The sequence below is a fragment of the Manis pentadactyla genome, chromosome 2, assembly GCF_030020395.1.
Source record: "Manis pentadactyla isolate mManPen7 chromosome 2, mManPen7.hap1, whole genome shotgun sequence".
NCBI classification, from domain to species: domain Eukaryota; kingdom Metazoa; phylum Chordata; class Mammalia; order Pholidota; family Manidae; genus Manis; species Manis pentadactyla.
Window position 1 is genome coordinate 116,735,512 of NC_080020.1, and position 23,319 is coordinate 116,758,830.

A 23,319-nucleotide genomic window follows, 5' to 3' on the forward strand; every position below is an offset into this window, starting at 1 on the left:
GTGTAAAGTTCTCCCTGGTGTTTAGAAAAACATTAATGGAGTCCATGAAGCCCATACAGTTCCTTTTGGTTGCTTTGTGTCCTGATGGGTTTCTACATGTGCTCATCATGACATTCACTTTAATTCATGCTTTGTGTTTCTGTTTCCTTGTAGACCGACAGGCCGACTGTTATAGAATATGATGATCATGAGTATATCTTTGAAGGGTTTTCCATGTTTGCACATGCCCCCCTGACCAATGTAAGTATGGGCTAATTGGCTGGCTTTCTCTTTCCCTATACCCCTTTTCTTCACTTTTTCTTTGTGAAAGTTAGAATACATTTCTTTTCATCTGACTTAAGTAACGTTTACTTTGCATCCCTCTGCATGAGCTGCAGGAAGTCTCCAGCACTGTATGTCAGGTGGGAGTGTGACATCTGTGCTAATGAGTCACAGGTTTGGTCCACATTAAATGCTGTGAGTAAATATGTGTCAGAATAACATTTTGAAAGTGTGAAAGATTGAAAAAGAAGGATAAACTGTGGAGTAATGTGTCAAACTATTTTGGGTTAGGTGTCCTTCAAAAGAAAGTTGGAAAGTTTTAAGGAGAGGCCATTATGTAGTTTCTGGGCAATAGAAAAAGAAACAGCTTGTTCAGGATGTCTGGATCCTGAATTGATTTCATACAGTTTTCTGCTTTTGAACCCCAAGAATATGTCCTCTTTAAAAGACTCTGACATATAGAGCTATGATGTTTGTATACAGGTATTAAGGCTACTTTGTTGGTAATTGGTTCAAATGAAAGTTCTCTATCTGTAAGTGAAAATCTTTCTGTCTCAGAGCTGGCATCTTGGGATTTGTCTTACTTATTCTGTATTCCAGTTGCATGTAGAGTAGAATTTGCTGGCAGCTCTGAAAGGAGTATAACAGTATACTTTACCCAGTCTAGACACTGCCTGCCATAGAACTTACTGAATTATAGCTGTGGTCTGTCTCCATCAAAATGGAATGTTCTTTAATCCTTTCTGGTTTGGTTATAAGGAATTACATCTGTAGTTTGAGAGTGATTCTAGTACTGTTTACTTAAACTATGAGATTCTGTGCCTCTGGAGAATAAAGAATACAGGAAAACCTTTTCCTGACCATGTTCCTTTCTGTGATTCTTTTTTCTTTTTTCTAAAGAGACATGATTCTATTAGTACTGATACTAATTTGGAAGAAATCATTTCTTACTGGAATTTCCTTTATTCCACAGTGTATTTATCCTAGAGAATTTTCTTTGAGAAGATGATTACATTTTAAATGTAAAAATAAAATCATTTGATTTTTCATATTACATCCACCTCCAGAGTAGACCATAATACAGAAAAAGGTGTAATATTGGAATATTGGACCATTCTTTTTTGTTTAATTGAGGTGTAATTGACATAAACAATATTACATTAGTTTGAGGCATGTACAATATTATATAATGATTTGATATTTGTGTAAATTGTGAAATAATCACCACAGTGAGTCTAGTCAATATCCATCACCATACATAGTTATAAAATTTTACATAGGACCATTCTTAAATAATCTTTATGAAGGGCACTAAGAGGCTTTTGAATTTTGATGGTTTCTTTGCCCTTTTTTTTCTTCATGTCTCAGGAAGACACTTAAATCTTTTGTTATAGCAAATCTCATTGTCCTAAAGAGTTGGAAAGGCCTTTAGAAGCCATGTAGTCCAGCTCCCCTCAACATAATGCATGTCTCTTTTTTTCCTCAGAGGGCTTGCAAATACAGATAACACAGTTACATGAAAATATTTAAAATTATCTATCTAATCTCTTAATTCTGTAGAAGTAATATAGACCTCATTTTAACATTTAGGATCACCTTAGTTGAAGAAAGAAAGCAGTGTGGCTACAGTAAGACCAAGGTTTAAACATTAGCCATATGATTGACATTTCAGTCTTTATAAGCCTTGATTTTATATGTATAAGAGAGGTATTAGTTGTAGCAATCTTACCATCTTTTGCAAAAAATAAATGACATGATGCATGAAAATATTTATCATGATTGGAATACAATACATATTAGCACTTATTTTGGGTATGATGTCAGACACACTTGGGTGTGGACCTTCTAATTCTCTTTTCTTAAAACTAATTCTTAATATTTATGTGACCTTGGATGAGTGATTCTTTGAGCTTTGTATTATTAAAGTCCCTTAGAACAAGGTTTGGCACTGAGAGCTGAATTAATTGTAATTGTTACTACAGTTGTTACTGTTGTTAACAAAAGATAGGAATGAAAAATTCCTGACTTCAGCATTTATTTTATATAAATATTCAAGTTCTCAAAATTTGAGGACTTAACTGTAATGAGAAGATAAGCCCCATCATTTATGTTAGAAATGTTGATAAAATAAATGGAATTTTAAGCTGAGTGTTGTACAGTTCATAGGAATTAGATCCATCAAAGGCCTCTTGAATTTAAAAAAGCCTCCCAAGAAAAAGAATTCTTAAATCACTTTACTGATCTGATTCATTCTCTTGCTAGAGAAAGCGCATCACAAGAAGGGAATGCAAAGGATTGTAATGTTAGAGTATCAAGCAAGTCTAGTTCTGGCAAATTCTTTTAAGGTCTTCTTGATTTGAAGTGGATTGAAACCCTTGTTTTGGCTAAGTAGAGAGCATTCCAGGAGAATTTCATCCTTTTATTATGGTACATTTGCTATCACTTATAATACCAGGTGTTATTAAGGACTTTGACAACATAACTAAAGTTACAAAGTTATGTTTTGGGTGCATCATATCTTATCCTGTCCTGAAATGCACAAGAGAATCCCCTGATCATTTCCCTCCTGCCTCAGTTGGCCTTCCATTTCCAGTGGCCTCACTGCCCCGTGCCTGGAAATTAAGTAGAATTAGAGCATAGAAGTTCAGGAAGGGTTTTTTTTGTTTGTCTTTGGTAGGATGAGGTAAGAATTAGTGTCAGTTAGTATTCAAACATGTTTTGAGAAATGAAAGTAGGCATTTATATGGTTTGGTCAATTGAGCTCACATTATGTAGGAAAATGACACGTTTTCTTTGAGTCTTAGAGATGAAAGTTTAAGTAGAAAAGGAGATACTATCTTTCCAAATTTGTGTGTGTCAGAAGGGCTCTAGTTGTATGGATGAGATCACAAAAGAACAAGTACGTATTTCATATTACTTATTCCTCTTTCTTAGAGGAACCCCAAAAAGCGATTGTGTTTGAAATGGTTTGAGAAACGAACTGTACTGGCATAAGTCATCCAGCAGAGTTGCTTATGCACATTGTAGAAGGAATAAAGTTTATACTACAGCCCTTTCTCTGCTTGCCTCTTGGCTATGCCCGAGGGCTTGGTCCTTTTCTTTCCTGGATACTCTCTCCCTGAGTAACAATCTCACCCATGTTTTTCCTTCCATGCATGTTCTGATCCCCATCAAACTGATATTTATAGCTGTGATATATGGCTATGTGCTCACACCCTCATTTCAGATTGCCTATTGGACATACCCACCTTGATGTCCCTTCAACCTATGTGAAACTGAACTTGTCATCTTCCCTGCGTATTGAATTGGAGGTATTCAGGGGACACTGGATGAATTTCTTGAGTTAATCCCATCATGATCTCTCTAGTTACTTAGGCCAAAAACCTAGAAATGATCTTCTTTCTCACTTCTGCATTAGAGTTGTCACTGTATGATTTAGTAACATTTTCTATGTTTAAAAATTTTCCTGTCTTTCCAATCTCCTCTTTATTCGGCTCCTGGACTGTGGGATTAGACTTCAGTCTCGTCTTCTGGTTTCCTGCCTCGCTCTCCTTTAAGCCATTCCCACACCGTTTCCATAGCAGTCCCTCCAGAATGTAAACTATGGTAGTCTCTCACTTAAAGAACTACCCAGTTGTTGCTGTAAAGATAGGCCCTGAATCCTCATCCTGATCTCTAAGGTCTGCATAACACGCATAGTTCATACTTCTCCTGTCTGGATTCACCTTGCTTCTCTCACGTTTTTTTTCTCCCAGCTCTCTTTTCTCTGACGTGCTAGAACCTAAACACCTGTTCTTCCCCAACTTAATTTTTCTGGATGACCTGGAAAATCCCTCCCCAGTTTTGAAGACTCAACCACAGTATTACTTCCTCTTTGGTTCTTTGCACTTCCGACCTTTTTGCTTGCTTATTTGTTTTTCAATTATACTTAAAAAGTTACTTTGTATACATTATATTCTATGTACACTTGTTTATATGCCTTTCTTCTTCTTAGATCCTTACCTTTTAAAAAAGGTAAGGGCCATGGGGTGTTTTAGAGTAACTATGGAACTAACATAGTCACCAACAAAGAATAGTTATTAAAAAATATGAATAATGCACAAACTTGTAACTCTCAAATGTTTTTAAATGTTTATAGGAATACAGAACTTAAAAATGATAGTGGCCTCAGCATGTTGTTTCAATTGGTTTAGATCTTAGTACCACAAGAAAGTGAATATATATCTCTTAATTAAAGTTAATTATGACTTTTGCTCAAATTAGCCACTATATTTAAAAAAAATGAAAAAGCGTCTAAGAACTAAATTTCATTTCTGCCCAAAAAGATATCCAGTAGATGGCATCATAAGACTGTTTTTCTTACCATTCCTTTTGCTGTTAGAATTAAAACTTGTTTCTTTCTGATTGCTGTGGTTTGTAAAAACAATTACATCTATATAAAATCAACTTATCGACAGATTAAGTTGTCAGAAAAGCCTATTTAACATGACTCTAGGGCTTCTGAGTCTGTTATTTTTCCTAGCTAGTCAACCACACCACTGCAGTAACCTCACACTCTCCCTTTCTCATTCCTTCATTCATGTAAAAATATACTTACAGGAAACCTATTATAACTAGGCACTAGGCTGGTGTCTGATGATACATTGGTAAAAGACAGATGATACATTGGTAAAATGAGTTATCTGAGCCTTCCTTCATTTTCACAGAAACCCTGAGTATTAGAACAGGTAATGGAAGATGCATACTCTGGTGGCTTTGACCTGGGGTCTAGAGAATTATTTTCTTTTTATTTTAGACATCCTTTTAAGCCTTTATTCATTTATTTTTTATTACAGTATTGTTGATATACAGTCTTATGATGGTTTCACATAAACAACACAGTGGTTTCAGCGTTCACCCATATTATCAAGTCTTCACCCACTTTATTGTGGTCACTGTCTGTCAGCGTAGTAAATTGTTATAGAGTTAGTAATTGTCTAGAAATGATTTTCTAAGCCACCAGCTACCTGTTACCTTCAGTGGGGTATTGAATGATTCTGCCTTAAGTCTCCTCCACTGTATAGTGGGGATAGTAGTTGTACCTATCTCATAGGAATGGTTACGTGAGTGACAGTGTGTGAAGCAGTACAACAGTGTCTGGCTCAGTAAGTGTCAGCTGTTAACTATTTTTACTGCCATGATTGCTTTTGCTCCAGAGTCAGATAGACAGCATGAGGCATGTGTCTTCAGTGACTTAAAAATCCCTAAGTGATGACTTGGCAATCTGCTGTCCTTGATCTGCCTGAAGAGCCGAGGATTCTGAAAGATCTTAAGAACCTGAGAAAAAGAAGTATTTAATTGTGGTTTTATTAATTCTTTAGGGGCGCTATGTTTGGTTTTAGTGGGTCCTTGTCATGTTTGAGTTGCTGCTGCTAATAATGTTAATAAAGTACCTACATTATGCAGATTTCCTGTAAAGGCCTGGCCATCTGCGTTCTTGCCAATAAAATTGAGCAGTTGTGGTCAAGCTTCACTTCCAATATTGTTAGCAGCTTAGATTAGGGTGAAACTTCCTCATTTGGTTCATGGCCTTCTGGGGTCTGGTAGCTAACATGTGTACCACGTGAGCCTGCAGGAAGGTATTGCAGAACCCAACCTCTCGTTTTTGTTATTTCAGATTCCACTGTGTAAAGTAATTAGGTTCAACATTGACTACACCATTCATTTCATTGAAGAGATGATGCCTGAGGTAAGGGAGAAGATTATTTAACAGCTTGATGTCATTTGCTCTTTTGTTTATTCTATACTTATGTCATTAAAGCACTAAACTTGGCCAGCTTTGGCTTTCTGCTACAGGAATACCCTAATGTATGGTGTTCACTGTTGAAAGGGTCAGTGAGATGTAGCTCTAGGAACAAAGTTAAAATTCAGGTTATTTTTTTAGCCTGGTTGACCTATTTTTTGAACCCATTTCTCTTCGTGTTGCACCTACTGATGGTAACTTTACATCTGTTTCTAGTTTGTTTTGGTTAGGGGACATTTTGGTTGCTGGTCATTATCAGAGGGAAAATTAGAACGGTGAAACTGAATCTGATAGTGCTGAAATAATCTTATTCATTATCTCCAATGACAAGATCAGTGCTTGGTTCATTTTTCTTCCCATATATTTACATATTTCACCCTAATTGTTTTTCATTGTGGATGCTCAGCAGCAGATTTATCTAAATACATGCAAGAGGTTTAAAATTCCAAAGCAAGATTAATGTGAATCTCAGAATGATTCATTGCCTGATGTTGAATTTAGTGGTGTCAACAAATCACACTAAGAAATAACAACTAGACAGCAAACAAGCTTGTGGGCTTAACATCGTGTTGGAGTCGGGGTCGATTTCCTGAGCCCGTGGCTCTGCTTGCAAACCTTGTTTAGCAGTACAGCTCTGTCATGGGCAGTGAAGCACCAAAAGGGAATTGATGAGCATGACACACAGTGTTCAGATTGCACCTATTTCACTCTGAGCAAGTCCTGGTAATCCTACCTGTCTTTTAAAAAGAATTAAAGAGAAAGAGCCACCCCTTCATTCTGCAGCTTAGAAGGGTTTTTGGCTTTGTTTTGATTTTTAAGGTCATAAGCCTTCATTTGCTTTTATAAAAGCTTATGACTTCTGGCGAGATCTCACACACTGATTTATGAACCCTGAGCAAAACAAGTAGGAGGAAGAATTATGAGACAAGTCCCACTTGCAAATATATCATCCGTTAAACTTGTTTACAGGAGAAATTTTGTTACAAAGTTTTGTGGTTTTTATTAGCCTTTTATTTGCCTTCATTAAGAAGTTTTGAACTTTTTTGGTACAGGGGATCTCTTTTGATGGTAACTCTGTAATCGTGATTCTGGGTGTGTTTGTGGGGTGGGGGTAATAGGGGTGGGGTTGGGGTAGGAGGGACACACCTATCAGCCTACCAGGGTGTGGAATTTGAATTAACAATAGGTCCCCAGGAGATTCTGATACATTTCATAATTGGGTTAGAAAAATATGACGTAAAGAAGACTTTAATTTTTGAATTTCACATCATTTTATTTGTACCTTGGGAGGGTCTAAGTTGACATTTTCTTAGGAATCCTAATAGCATTATTGCCTACTTCATTTATGTCTCAAGCCATTGAGGTATTGTAGGATGGTTGCCAAGCTTTTTAGGAAATTACATGGTTTTAATATAGTTTCAACAGACGCTTTTATTTAAGATACTTGACTAGGACAAGTTGAACCTTCAGTTAATGTATATTTGCAGTTCTGCATTAATTTGATTTGGGTTTCATTTTCAGAATTTTTGTGTGAAAGGACTTGAACTCTTTTCATTATTCCTATTCAGAGATATTTTGGAATTGTATGACTGGAATCTTAAAGGTAAGTAATAGGAAAGTGTTAATGCTTGTAGAAAAATATTGTGGTATATGTGAAAACCTTGATAGAAGGTGAAATTCTAATTTCTGAAATATCCAAGGAAAAGTGTGTTAGTTATAGGAATGCTTGCTATTGTTTAACATGAGTTGTTTTTACATAATAGAATTTGATGGTACCCATTACCTAAGATTACCATTATCCATTACCTAACTCATACCTAAGAAGATGGTGTTAGTTGTTATGAGTAAATAGTTGGTTTATGAGCGTTAGGGAAAATCTCATTAGTTAATATTTTAAATCTATTGAACTTTACTATAGTAAACTCCTTCTAAGATGACAGTTTATTAAAACAGGACTTTGGTTAGCCCTCAGAACACACACAGGCTGTGAGCTAATTCACTTCCAAACTTGACACTTGGTTCTTGGATAATTCCTGCAGATTTTTACTTATTTATTTTTAAACTGGACTGATGAATGGCTTTTCAAGCCAAGTTTTTAATAGTATTTCTTTTTTTCTCAGTCGTATTGATTAAAATGGAAAGGAGTTAAAACACAAGCATATTATATCATGCAGTTGTTTACTTGAAAGAAAAATCTTTTTGAATTTCCAAAAATGGCTTAACTGAATATACTCTTTACTGTACATAGCTCTCATCCTCTTTATTTTGGGTAGTCTCTTCACTGCAATCCTCATCAGATGTTTGTGGCCGTTACCACATGATTGATCTCGCCACTCAGAAGAAGAGGGGATGGTGTTTTTTACATGCCTACTTGTGGTATTTTTTATAGTTGTCATAAATCTTAGGAATTAAGTTGCAGTGTTTGTTTTCTATAGTTGTCATATTTAGTTTTTCTTTCCTTTTCACTTGTTTGCTGCAGGTCCTCTGTTTGAAGACAGCCCTCCCTGCTGCCCAAGATTTCATTTTATGCCACGTTTTGTAAGATTTCTTCCAGGTAAATCTCGTGGGTTTCAGTGACCTGGTGTGATAGTGCATCTGAAAATAAGCCTGCCATTCCTCTTTCAATCTCTAGGGACACCATCCCCAGACACTGTTAATTTCGACTTCTCAGTCAGACATGAAAATGTACAATTATACACCCTGTTTTATACCCCTGCATAATTTATGATAGCCCCAAATTAGATGGGCAATGGGAGAATTGACTTATAAGCTTTGAAAATCTACTTGATAAAATATCATGCAAGTGTTGAAGTTACTACAGAAAAATTCATGTAGCTTAAAATACACATATAGTTAACTGGAAAACAATTAGTATAAAATATTCTATCCAACGTGATTATAGCTATGCTAAAATATCGCAGTGATAGTTGTATTAAGCTAGTGGTATTATAGGTGGTTTTTCTTATTTTTCTGACATACTTTTATTCATTTTACAGTAAAAAAATTATTCTCTTACTAAATTAAAATGTCTAAGTAAATATATAACTTTTATGTTTTTTAAAGCAATATTTAGAAGTTTTTCAATTTTTTTCAAGAGTCTACCTATGAGATAAGGCATTATTTAGCGTTTTAAAAATGGTTGAGTTTTTAATGAAATCTTTGGATGTCTTTTTGTTTACAAACTCTTCACCACCCTAAATGCATTCATCTCTAGAATTTCATTCCAGTCTCCCTCTTTCCAGGGACATGCTTCTATACTTTCAGTCTCTCATGCCCTATTTCCTTTGCTGCTTCTTGAATCTTCTGCTGGCTTCTTGTTGTATAGCCACCTTTCTTTGCTTTCTTGCTTAAGTCCATGCTCTGACTGACACCTTTCAGCTCTAGTGGCCTCAGCCCCTTGTGCTCATCACCACCTTCCATAAAAGGTCAATTCACCCATTTGCCTTTGCTTCCTTTATATATGGGCCACTCATTGATACTGGAGAAAAAAACTGAGCTGCCACGGTAAATCCATGTTTTCAGCTGGGGAGCTTTTCAGCATGTAAGCTTTCTGCCCATGTCTACATACCAGCATTTCAGAAATTCAGCCCTTGTTCATGCTCTTCTCCTCACACCTCTTGTCCTCTTGGGGCAGGAGGCCTTGCCTCCCTGATGTCTCCTTTGGGTTCCAGAATCTGGTCCATTCACAGCCTAGCTTTGCTCCAGCCGCCCACTCTTCTAGCCCTGTCCCTGCCCTGCTGCAGCTGCAGATACCAAAGCCAGCCTCCCCAGACCAAATCCAGGGGACATGCTTCCATGTTAATCCTCACCCTAATGTGGCAGCAGCTCTGTGTGCTGAACTCTCTATTTTCTCCTGACAATCTGATTTTGTCCTTTGTGGCTTTTGTCTCTTGTCTTTTACTCATTCTAGTTTAGATTTTCCTCAAGATTTTGTCCTTGATATCCTTTCCTCAGTCCAGACACTTAGTCAAAATGGCTTATTTTTATTTTAAAATAGCATTACTCATATTTTTCGTGTATTCTTAATGCTTATTTTGTTTGGAAAATTCATTCAGAGGCTTTTTTCCTTTGTACATCTAGTTTTATTTTATTGAGAAGTCCTTTTTTTTTTTTTTTTAGTTCCTAGTTTCTTTATTTCTTAATTTCTTTTTTTTTTATTAAGGTATCATTGATATACATTCTTATGAAGGTTTCACATGAAAAACGTTGTGGTTACTACATTCACCCATATTGTCAAGTCCCCCCCATACCCCATTGAAGTCACTGTTCATCAGTGTAGTAAGATGCCACAGAGTCACCACTTGTCCTCTCTGTGCTACACTGTCTTCCCCATGATCCCCCCACATACCATGTGTACTAATCATAATACCCCTTAATCCTCTTCTCCCTCCCTCTCCACCACCCTCCCCAGCCCCTTCCCTTTGGTAACCACTAGTCCCTTCTTGGAATCTGTGAGTCTGCTGCTGTTTTGTTCCTTCAGTTTTGCTTCATCGTTATAGTCCACAAATGAGGGAAATCATTCGGTACTTGTATTTCTCTGCCTGGCTTATTTCACTGAACATAATACCCTCTAGCTCCATCCATGTTGTTGAGAAGTCCTTTCTTTTTCAAGTGAATGTGTTTTTGATTTTATAATGGAGCTTCAGCAGTAAACTTATTAGAAAGTGGTGTTAGAGTGAGCTTGTAGAAAAGCCTTTCCTTTCTGTATCTGTCTGCCTCTAGGTATTTTATGACCAGACAAATATCTAATAGAAAGTAGTCAGTTTTAAAGTCATCTTAGAGGAAAATCTTATGTCAGGTATTTCAGTTCTCACAAAGTGTTTCTTAGATACTATGTCAGGATAGCATTTAGGTTGTCATAAAGAAAATGGTCTGTTGAGTTATTTTTTAACAGGATTGGACTTACTTTCTAATTAGATTTCTCTTTATAAATACGCATATTACATAGTTGTGGAAACTATATGTTCTGAAGGATACAGAAAACTGCCTAATGTAGAAAATGCATTTTGGGATTGGGTGGCAAATTGTGGTTGATTTGCTTTTTATAATATGCTTCCTTAAAGATCTTTTAGAACATGGTGAATCAAAATGAAGAAGACATTTTTATACATATTTTCATTTTTTGCTACATAGTTGTCATCATAGTAATATGTGATTTGCATCATAATTTTTAATAAGTCATTGAGCAAATATTTTTAAAGATCATGGTATGTAGTGCCAAATTTCTTGCAAAAGAATTACATTAGTTCATGCTGCCATGAAAAATGAATTATTAGTCTTCTTCACATTTTGGACCCTCCCTCCTTCCCTTCTTTGCACTTTTTTTCTTCCTTTTTAAATTTCTCAACTGTTTCCCATGGGACTAAGGAGTAAACAGTGTCTATCTTCTTGTATCATTCTTAACATTACTACCTGGGACTTAGTAGGTACCTGTTCACTAACTATTTAATTAGTCACAATAGTTCCTTAGTTAAAAAGTACTGTATTTTGTTACTAAAGAGAATGAATGTGCTTTTCAAACATTCTTTGGTATTGCCTTTTATTTTTATAAAGTAAGCCTTTGATTGAAGTATAACAGCAATATTGAGAAGTGCAAATATCTTAAATATATGGTTCAGGGAATTTTCACAAAGTGAATATGAGTGTGTACTCAACATCCAGATCAAGATTGCGTGCATCCAAGAGCCCCTTTCCAGGCCCTGCTCAGCCCCTCATTCTGTAAGTGTCTATTCTGATTTAAAAGCACCATGTCTTAGTTTGACCTGCTTTTGAATGATAAAAAACAAAATTATATATTCTTTTTTGTTTGTTCAGTATTATGTATTCTTGAGACACTGTTGTTACAAAAACTGTAGTTCACTAACTCATTAATAGGTAGTATTATATGGTATGGTTAAATTAAGGTATATTTAACCTTTCTGGGATTAATGGATATTTGGGTATTTTCAGTTTTGTGCTCTTTCAAATACCATACATGTGCTGAGCAAACACTTGCACATGCCTTTTGGTGAGTGTATATTTATGCTTTTTCATTGTGGATATAAACCTAGGAATATAAATTTTTGATGCATTAAGCTTTGTAGCTACTTTCAGTTTTCCAAAGTGGTACCATTTTGCCTTCCCACCAGCATACATATGAGAGTTCAAGTTATTCTACATTTTCACCAATACCTGCTATTTTTCTTTCCTTTTAAAGTTAGCTCTTCTGGTGAGTGTTCAGAGGTATCATATTATGGTTTTTATTTTCAATTCTGTAATGACTAATGAAATTGGAGCACCATTTCATATATTAATTGACTATTTGATTATCATCTTTTGAGGTACCTATTCAAGTTTCTAGCTCACTTTTCTTTTGTTATATGAGTCTTTTGTCAGATCCTTTATTGCCAAACCTTCTCTGTGGATTGCTTTTTCACTATTTTAATGATGATTTTTGATGAATAGATATCCTTAATTTTAATGTCTAGTTTACATATTTTTTCCCTAACTTAGAGCTTTTTGTATCTTGTTTATGAAATCTTGGCCTACCCTCATGGTCATCAAGATACTCAGCTATAATGTTTACAAATTTAGATCTATTGTCTGTCTCAAATTTGTTTTTACAAGTGGTATGACATATGGGTCCAATTCATTATCTTCAGTATGGATCTCTAACTAACCCAGCACCATTTATTGAAAAAACCATTCTTTCTTCACAGAGTTAAGTGCTAACTTTGCTTTTACTTGAGATGACTAGATGTGTTTGTGTGTGTGTGTGTGTGTGTGTGTGTGTGTGTGTGTGTATACAAAGAATATAAAATTGTATAACGTAAAAAAGTGAATACTCCTCCTCTGGGCATGTGAAAATGAGTAGTTGCTATAAGTGGTTTGATTTGTATTTGTTTTAACCTCTGTACGGAGAATTAGGCTTTTTTAGGTGGAATAACTAAATATATTCCACAACTTGCCTTTTTTATGCAACTATTTCAGACATCCTCTCTATAAATACATTGCCTCATTTTTTAACATCTCTATAACATTCTGTAGTCTGAATGGCATTAGTTTTTTGTTAATTCCTTTAGTGATGACTATTTTGGTGGTCTCTACTTTTCCCCTTTATGTATAAATACTTAATAGTCTTGTGCATCTAACCTTTTGCATTTGTGTGTTTCTATAAGGTAGAATTCTAGAAATGAAATTATTTGTTAAGATTATATGTACATTTTAAATTTGGAGAGATGTTGGCCAAGTTCTCTCTCAAAAGGACATAATTTGTAGTTCTAACCAACATTTTCAACACTAACCATTTTCTATACATATGCCAACACTGGAAATTACTAGTCTTCTATAGTTTTGTCCCTTCAATAGGCAAAAAGTAATCTTATTTTTAGTATTTTTATCTTACTTGAACTCCTATGAAAATAAGTTTTCATATATTTCAGGTATTTCATCATTCTCTTCTTATTTGCTTTTCATTTATATCCATTTATTATAATATCTCATTGAAAGTTTATCAGTCATCATAATTTTCTCTGGTTTCCTAGTTTACCCATTTTGAAGGCAGCTGTCTCATTTGCTTTATACCAATTACCTAAAATTAAGCTTAAATTAAGTTTAAAGCAAGGATTATTTAGTGCAGGTCAGCTTACCAGAAGTCAAATCACAGAACAATAGGCTAATGGAGATTTTAAGAATTTTCTCAAATTTTTTATTCTTTCCTATCTCTGCCTCTACCTTTGGTAGACAAACAGTTGATAGAAATTCTTCTAAGCCAGTTTAAGGTTTTATTCTGACTGTATCTGGGGCTGGGACAGGGCATAATTCAAGATAGGGAGGCTGAGCTTACAGGAAAGACTGTTCATTGCTTATGTCATTGCTGTAGTAAAGCAATTTTGCAAATGGATTACCTAGCAGATTGGTTTTTGGAAATGGTCCCATTCTGGAGAAGTAGTTCTTGGGTTTGGCTGACAGAGAGCTAAAGGGTAGAAGAGTATCTCAAAATTCCCAGAGAGGCAAGTGTAGTTTGAAAACAACATTAACTGATATAGCATCTTAATATTCCTTTATAATTGGAAAGGCTTTTTTTTTTCTTAGTTTAGAAAATAGCTATGGTTAATGCAGATTTTCAAAAACTAAGATTATATCAGGGCATCTTTGTAGGAATATAGGAGTCATAGTAATGCAGTTATACAGTTATTCTCAGGGTAGGGAAATAAGAAGGTATTTTTACATTTCTTAAAATTGAATGTTACACTATTGAGAAATACTCACTTAACCAGACATATTCTTAATGCAAGTTCCCTAACAAATTGCTCTCCCCCCCCCCAATAACCATATAAATAAGCAATATAAACTGAGAGAATTGGGTCTGTAAGAAACAGTTTATAAAGTCTGTCAGTTCATTAATGACTGTCCAGATTCATTCCCTGAAACACAAACTCCAGTTCTTCCCTAATAATGAACCGTTGTCACGGTTCCAGTCCCAGTACTGGCAGAATTCCTGCTAACCTTAGCTTACCCACTCTGATTTCTCATTTATATCATGTCCTATTTATCGCAGCCAATGAGATAAAAATTACTTCCTAGCCCTCAGTGACATAGTTCCATAAATCCCCAACATAAACACGTAGCAAAAGCAGACAAGCCGAAAGAGCCAATTCATTAACATTAGTAAATCCGTGGCAGCCTCTGAATAAGTGGCCATGTTATTTATCTGCTTCAGAAAGTCATTCCACAAATATCTTCTTTGCTGGGCTGGGTGTGAGGAATCCAGCCCTTGTCCCACAGGCTCTGGCAGACCTCTCTAGTCTTATGTCCCTTCTATTTCCATGAGGATCATGCCCAAGTACCGAGCCAGGAGCAGTGCCTCAGTCCCCCTCTTTGATAAATCTTTCACCTCAGGTCCTGAGTTTCTGCTTTTCCACAGTGGTAAATATCTATCTTTTTAGATATTAGATGCCATTCAAAATACTAAGCAGATTTCAACATGGATTTACAGTTTCTCTGTCAGCATGACCTTTTTAACACTTGATATTTGTGTGTTTAAAAAAAAAAATGCTTCTATTTTCTATGCTGTTACAAAACTCTCCCCCCTCGTCCGCAGCTTTGCACCCAGACTAGGTAGAAACGCTGTCACAAGCATTTGCTGCCACCTTTCTTTATCTTGCAGGTATTCTAAATTGGCAATGCCCCTGGTTTGTAGGCTTAAGTATTCCTCTCTCCCAGTAGCTCTTTGGTTTTTCAGTCTTTTCACTTTAAATTTAATGCTCTTTGTCCATTTTACTTTTATTTGAAGTACCATGAAATCAGCCATTTGTACTGCTTGTGGGGAGATTCTAGTGCTATTTTGTATACTTGGAGTTGCATGTATTTGCTCCTTCCACCACACACCAGCCTCCCCAAATAAATCCTGAATCTTTTTTTCTAAACAACCCTCTACTTCTCAGGGTAGCCTAGAGTCCTGATGTATCCTCATAGGCCCACAAACTCTTTAATAATCTTACCAAATGCAGAGATTACAAGCCAAGTGCTCTTTTTCTCTTCCCTTGGCTCCTAGTGAATGTAGTCAGTGTGGCAGTTCTTCTCAAGGCCCTCTAGGTTTCCTTTATTGCTGCTCTTGTATATGTATACACAGGAGTGTAACATACGCTGGCTTTAGCGTTCTTCTGTCTGCCTGCTCACCTCAGGCTCCCTGGAAGCAGAGATTACCATGGGCTCAGACTGAGAGGTTACTGAGAGGTGTTATGACAGCTGAGCGCGACGGGTTTGCTGGGCTCTGTAGTGAAGAGGGGAATGTCATTGACTGAGGACCATATTCACACGCAGGCAGACTGAAGTGTCTTTTGAGGCAGACCCTGAGAAATATGCCCTTAACCATGGGAGTTTGTTAAGGTGACTCTTGGGTTTAAGGCAGATGTTTTGTAATGAGGCATAAAAAAGTTTCACTGCTGTAAACAATAATCTGAATCACTAGATAGAACATGTCTTTGTGTGGGTTGATTGTATTTTGTGTTTTGTCACTTCTTGGACAGTTTTTTTTAATAGTCTCAGGGTCTTTGACTAGTGAACTCTGCAGAATGTTCCCTGTAAAGATACCTCTAGGAACTGTTGTAATTAATCATTAGCCTGTGTGCTTCTTAAGGGCCTAGAGCTTGTGGTTTTGTATGGTTGGGTTTTTTCCCCATGAATGTGACATGGAACCACTCACAGTGTCTGGCACAAGATGGCAAAAACATGCTCCAATCTGAGAATAAAATCCCAAATAAAATCTTGCTGTGCTCTGTGAAGCCTTGCAAGATCCGACTTCCCTGCTGCCTCCCTCACATTCTCTTTCTCACTTGACTCCATCCACACCAGCTTCACTGCAGTTCCGGGAACACGTCAGTCCCGCCCACCTTAGGGCTTTTGCTGTTTCTTCACCTGAGACACTCTTCTCCAGGTAGCTGCCTGGTGGGTCTGCTTCCCTGAAGTCTTTGCTCACATGGCATCTCTTCAAAGACACCTTTCCTGACCCCACTTTTTAATACAGCTGCGGTTCCTTGGCTAGCTAGATTCTTCTTCATAGCATTCATCTTGACCTGACCTATCATGTAGTTGTTTTTTATTGTTTCTTTCCCTCCACTGGACTATAAAGGGCTTCACTATTTAGATTACCACTGTGTTTCCAGGGCGTGGAAGAGTGCCTGCTGTATAGTAGGTGCTCAGTAAATATTTATTGAATGAATGAGCAAGTGTTTAGATTGGTGTATGAATGCATGCCTATATATATTAGTTCTATAGCAGCAGTGCCATCTAGTTCCAGACTACTATCTGAGATTGAAAAAAATACAGATCAAAAAGAAATTTTGATCTTTACCCTTTTCTTTCTCTGATGCATAGTAAGCCTGTCTAAGTTCTTAGCCCATAGCAGTTCATATTAAAATCTTTTGTCCTTGTCTGTTACAGTTTCCCACATTCCTTGGGTGCTATTAACTTCTCTAGCACAAAAAAGACGCTCTCATTTTGCCCACCCATCCCACTATCTTGGTTCCCTAATTCCTCCATGACGTGTTTGGTCCTATACTGCTGTTCTGGCTTATCTCATGGCCTGGGGAAAGCAAGGATTGTCCTTTAAACGTTCAGGGTTCTTGACCTTCCTTTAGATGGAACCAGGCAAAAGGGAAAGGGTACAAGGTGTTTGCACATATTGCTCAAGAAGCTAAGCCCAAAGAGGAGGCAGAAGCCTGTGAACCTGAAATTAATGCCCACATTAAATGAATGTCTTTGGTTCATCAAGTACCAGATTACTTGGTACTTGTAAGAACTCTTTTTAAGGTACTTTAATTATGTCCTTTCTTGTTTTTATCCTCTGCACTTGGTAATATATGCTTCTGCAAACCTCAGAATACTTGGTATTTTTTCTATGTACTAACTCCATAATGATCTTAATGATATTAGTACAGGCTCTTGAGCTCTATTCTTCGTGGCAGGTGCAGCACATTAGCACCAAGAAATTAGACCATAACACAATAATAGCTTATTTGAAAACATCTATAAATATCTCATAAAAGCTTAGAATTTCCTTAGGACAGTTACATCACTTCTAAAGAGTTTTCATCTGTTATCCTAGAAAGAATGATAAAATATTTAAGACATAACATGATTCTATATATTATAAACTGTGGTTCTTTATGGTAGATTTTAAATTTATGTAGGTAGGCACTTTTTTTGTATTCATACCTCACAAATGGAGTCTTTTATCATTTGTAATGTTGTTTTTGCCATTTTAGGAAATGAGATGGTTTATGAGTACTGTTCATCAGTTAAACAAATGGCTTTCATGTTGTTTGGCACCTGTTTGAACAGTGTAAACTCTAAATTCCATTTTTGTAAATGCCCCCCCCCCCCACCTTGTTTTACCTTATTCGGCTGATGACTGGATGTTAATTGCATATTGTTATCTCCCCCCCACCCCACCCACCCACCCAAGATGGAGGAAAGGAAGTGCTGTCCATGCACCAGATTCTCCTCTACTTATTACGGTGCAGCAAAGCCCTGGTTCCCGAAGAGGAGATTGCCAATATGCTTCAGTGGGAAGAACTTGAGTGGCAGAAATATGCCGAAGAATGCAAAGGCATGATCGTCACCAATCCTGGAACGGTATGTTCTGGTGCTTACACATTCAGAAACTGAGTCATCTTCTCTGAATATTTCATGGAAACAATATCAAAATATTTTAAACGTTTAACTACTGATTGCCTCTTGTCCTTTGAATAATTTTTCCTTTAAATATTTAGTAAGAAAAATATAACAATGTAAGCATATTTAGTGGTAAGTTCATCTGATTATTAAGTTTATTATGCCCATTATGGAGAATTATGAAGTTCTTAGATATGTTCAGGTCTGATTTTTTTTTCTGAGTATAAAAGTAATATATTTCTACTATAGAAAATAAGGAAAATAGAAGAATAGCCCAAAGAACATAATAAAAATTATCCATCATTCCATTCTGTAGAGATGATACTATATACTTTTCCATTCTCTTTGGAATACATTTCATATTGTTTTGAAACAAAATTGGCATTATACTGTTAGGTATTAATATTCAGATTTTTCCCTTCTCATCCCCCTTTAGAAACAACTACCAGAAAAATAACATTTTTCTGTTGTCTTAAATTTCTTTGGGAATATAATAAAAAAGGACCCCAATTTATTTAACTGCCCAGAGGTTGAGTACCTGCATTGCTTCCAGGTTTTTGCCATAACAAATAATGCCATATTGGATTTTGTATTGTATATATGTCTATAAACATGTATATACACATATGTATGTATGTATCTTTGAATATATGTCCATTTAATTCCTTAGGAAGAAGTCCTGTAGTAGGCTGAGGAAGTGCACATTTTTTTTTTTTTTTTTTAATAATTATTTTTTATTGAAGGGTAGTTGACGCACAGTATTACATTACATTAGTTTCAAGTGTACAACACAGTGGTAGAACATTTATATACATAATTCTAGGTTCCAGCTATCACCCTACCAAGCTGTTACAATATCTTGACTATATTCCTTATGCTATACATTACATCCCGGTTACTTATTTATTTTACCATTGGAAGTCTGTCCTTTTTTTTTTTTTTTTTTTTTTTGTGAGGGCATCTCTCATATTTATTGATCAAATGGTTGTTAACGACAATAAAATTCTGTATAGGGGAGTCAATGCTCAATGCACACTCCTTAATCTACCCCAAGCCTAATTTTCGTCAGTCTCCAATCTTCTGAGGCATAACAAACAAGTTCTTACATGGAGAACAAATGCTTACATAATGAATAAGTTACATAGTGAACAGTACAAGGGCAGTCATCACAGAAACTTTCGGTTTTGCTCATGCATTATGAACTCTAAACAGTCAGTTCAAATATGAGTACTCATTTGGTTTTTATACTTGATTTATATGTGGATACCACATTTCTCTCTTTATTATTATTATTTTTAATAAAATGCTTAAGTGGTAGGTAGATGCAAGATAAAGGTAGAAAACATAGTTTAGTGTTGTAAGAGAGCAAATGTAGATGATCAGGTGTGTGCCTGTAGACTATGTGTTAATCCAAGCTAGACCAGGGCAATAAAACATCCACATATGCAGAAGATTTCTCTCAGAACAGGGGGGGTGAGGTTCTAAGCCTCACCTCTGTTGATCCCCAATTTCTCACCTGATGGCCCCCCCTGCGACTGTGCCTGTCTTAGGTTGTTCCTCCCTTGAGGAATCTTACCCGTCTCTGGCTAACCAGTCATCTTCTGGGGCCATACAGGGAAATGTGAAGTTGGTAAGTGAGAGGGAAGCCTTATTGTTTGAAAAGGTTAGCTTTTTACTTCTTTGCATATTTATGCCCTGTGGCTTCTATGCCCAGCATTTGTCTTGAGGTATCTTTACCAGTTGGAGGAGTTATGATACTCGGTAAATTTGATATAAGGCACGAATTCTATTTAAGGGTTGTAATTAGGAAGGAAGAAGAAAAGCTATAGAAGTAGCAGGCGGAAGAAAACATGGGAAGATTGATTATTTCTTTGACAAATCTTCTTGTAGAGTAACTTCAGCATATATAGGTTTTAAGCTACTACTTAAATTGCGCACACACATTAACATAATAGGAGTATAGTTACATAACCAAAGCATATCTGTAATTACCAGCCATCTCCAGTGAAACCAAGAAAACCATTAAGGCACCATAGGCATTTGTGAAAACTTATCTATGATATGGTGGATATTGTCCAACTGAACTTGAACAGTCTGAGAGAAATCAGACAAATTAAAACAACCCATTCCTGGGGACTGTTCACATCCCTTATGTCCTTTTAACAGTAAATAGTCTGTAGTTGTAAGACTTTGGAGCGCTACAATTTGCACCTCTCCAAATTCTTGGTTGAGTTCCAACAGTATAGATCCAGTCAAATTTGTTGTTTTACTGTATGCACAGGCCAGCTTAGATATCTCCTTCCTCATTCCCATGGCAAGTCCAGGAACTGGTGGGATGAGTGCATCTACAGCTGTAGCAGTGCGTGGATCTTTGTTGGGGTTTTTTGATGATCATCTTCTGGCGTGAGTCTTCCAGAGAGTGCAGATGTTGGAAGTTCTTTTTCATATCGTATCTTAGTTCATTTTCGGGGTAGCCCAATTAGGCTTTGATCCTCTGTATAAACACAAACAGACCCTTTGCCTACACTTTTATATGCCCTTTATACCCTTGTGTAGAACTCGTTGGAGGTTACCACACAGGAACTGCCCTTTTTTTTTTTTTTTTTTGCTTTGTTTTTGGTATCACTAATCTACACTTACATGACGAATATTATGTTTACTAGGCTCTCCCCTATACCAGGTCTCCCCTATAAACCCCTTTACAGTCACTGTCCATCAGCATAGCAAAATGTTGTAGAATCACTACTTGCCTTCTCTGTGTTGTATAGCCCTCCCTTTTCTCCTACCCCCCCATGCATGTTAATCTTAATACCCCCTTACTTCTCCCCCCCTTATCCCTCCCTACTCACCCATCCTCCCCAGTCCCTTTCCCTTTGGTACCTGTTAGTCCATTGTTGAGTTCTGTGATTCTGCTGCTGTTTTGTTCCTTCAGTTTTTCCTTTGTTCTTATATTCCACAGATAAGTGAAATCATTTGGTATTTCTCTTTCTCCGCTTGGCTTGTTTCACTGAGCATAATACCCTCCAGCTCCATCCATGTTGCTGCAAATGATTGGATTTGCCCTTTTCTTATGGCTGAGTAGTATTCCATTGTGTATATGTACCACATCTTCTTTATCCATTCATCTATTGATGGACATTTAGGTTGCTTCCAATTCTTGGCTATTGTAAATAGTGCTGCAATAAACATAGGGGTGCATCTGTCTTTCTCAAACTTGATTGCTGCGTTCTTAGGGTAAATTCCTAGGAGTGGAATTCCTGGGTCAAATGGTAAGTCTGTTTTGAGCATTTTGATATACCTGCATACTGCTTTCCACAATGGTTGAACTAACTTACATTCCCACCAGCAGTGTAGGAGGGTTCCCCTTTCTCCACAGCCTCGCCAACATTTGTTGTTGTTTGTCTTTTGGATGGCAGCCATCCTTACTGGTGTGAGGTGATACCTCATTGTAGTTTTAATTTGCATTTCTCTGATAATTAGCGATGTGGAGCATCTTTTCATGTGTCTGTTGGCCATCTGTATTTCTTTTTTGGAGAACTGTCTGTTCAGTTCCTCTGCCCATTTTTTAATTGGGTTATTTGTTTTTTGTTTGTTGAGGCGTGTGAGCTCCTTATATATTCTGGACGTCAAGCCTTTATCGGATGTGTCATTTTCAAATATATTCTCCCATACTGTAGGGATCCTTCTTGTTCTATTGATGGTGTCTTTTGCTGTACAGAAGCTTTTCAGCTTAATATAGTCCCACTTACTCATTTTTGCTGTTGTTTTCCTTGCCCGGGGAGATATGTTCAAGAAGAGGTCACTCATGTTTATGTCTAAGAGGTTTGTGCCTATGTTTTCTTCCAAGAGTTTAATGGTTTCATGGCTTACATTCAGGTCTTTGATCCATTTTGAGTTTACTTTTGTATATGGGGTTAGACAATGGTCCAGTTTCATTCTCCTACATGTAGCTGTCCAGTTTTGCCAGCACCACCTGTTGAAGAGACTGTCATTTCGCCATTGTATGTCCATGGCTCCTTTATCAAATATTAATTGACCATATATGTCTGGGTTAATGTCTGGATTCTCTAGTCTGTTCCATTGGTCTGTGGCTCTGCTCTTGTGCCAGTACCAAATTGTCTTGATTACTATGGCTTTATAGTAGAGCTTGAAGTTGGGGAGTGAGATCCCCCCTACTTTATTCTTCTTTCTCAGGATTGCTTTGGCTATTCGGGGTCTTTGGTGTTTCCATATGAATTTTTGAATTATTTGTTCCAGTTCATTGAAGAATGTTGCTGGTAGTTTCATAGGGATTGCATCAAATCTGTATATTGCTTTGGGCAGGATGGCCATTTTAACGATATTAATTCTTCCTAGCCACGAGCATGGGATGAGTTTCCATCTGTTAGTGTCCCCTTTAATTTCTCTTAAGAGTGACTTGTAGTTTTCAGAGTATAAGTCTTTCACTTCTTTGGTTAGGTTTATTCCTAGGTATTTTATTTTTTTGGATGCAATTGTGAATGGAGTTGTTTTCCTGAGTTCTCTTTCTGTTGGTTCGTTGTTAGTATATAGGAAAGCCACAGATTTCTGTGTGTTGATTTTGTATCCTGCAACTTTGCTGTATTCCGATATCAGTTCTAGTAGTTTTGGGGTGGAGTCTTTAGGGTTTTTTATGTACAGTATCATGTCATCTGCAAATAGTGACAGTTTAACTTCTTCTTTACCAATCTGGATTCCTTGTATTTCTTTATTTTGTCTGATTGCCGTGGCTAGGACCTCCAGTACTATGTTAAATAACAGTGGGGAGAGTGGGCATCCCTGTCTAGTTCCCGATCTCAGCGGAAATGCTTTCAGCTTCTCGCTGTTCAATATAATGTTGGCTGTGGGTTTATTATAGATGGCCTTTATTATGTTGAGGTACTTGCCCTCTATTCCCATTTTGCTGAGAGTTTTTAACATGAATGGATGTTGAACTTTGTCAAATGCTTTTTCAGCATCTATGGAGATGATCATGTGGTTTTTGTCTTTCTTTTTGTTGATGTGGTGGATGATGTTGATGGACTTTCGAATGTTGTACCATCCTTGCATCCCTGGGATGAATCCCACTTGGTCATGGTGTATGATCATTTTGATGTATTTTT

General features: G+C 36.8%; 1 protein-coding gene across 4 annotated transcripts in view; it reads left to right on the forward strand.

Annotated features, from left to right (window-relative positions):
* DROSHA (drosha ribonuclease III) overlaps window positions 1-23,319 on the forward strand; it is a 117,707-nt gene that overhangs the window by 29,359 nt on the left and 65,029 nt on the right. For all 4 annotated transcript variants that reach the window (XM_036926608.2, XM_036926609.2, XM_057496104.1 and 1 more), the window contains 5 exons: window positions 154-240; window positions 5,918-5,989; window positions 7,565-7,646; window positions 8,523-8,597; window positions 17,991-18,160. In XM_036926608.2, the coding sequence (XP_036782503.2) occupies window positions 154-240; window positions 5,918-5,989; window positions 7,565-7,646; window positions 8,523-8,597; window positions 17,991-18,160 (486 nt within the window). The remainder of the gene's footprint in view (window positions 1-153; window positions 241-5,917; window positions 5,990-7,564; window positions 7,647-8,522; window positions 8,598-17,990; window positions 18,161-23,319) is intronic.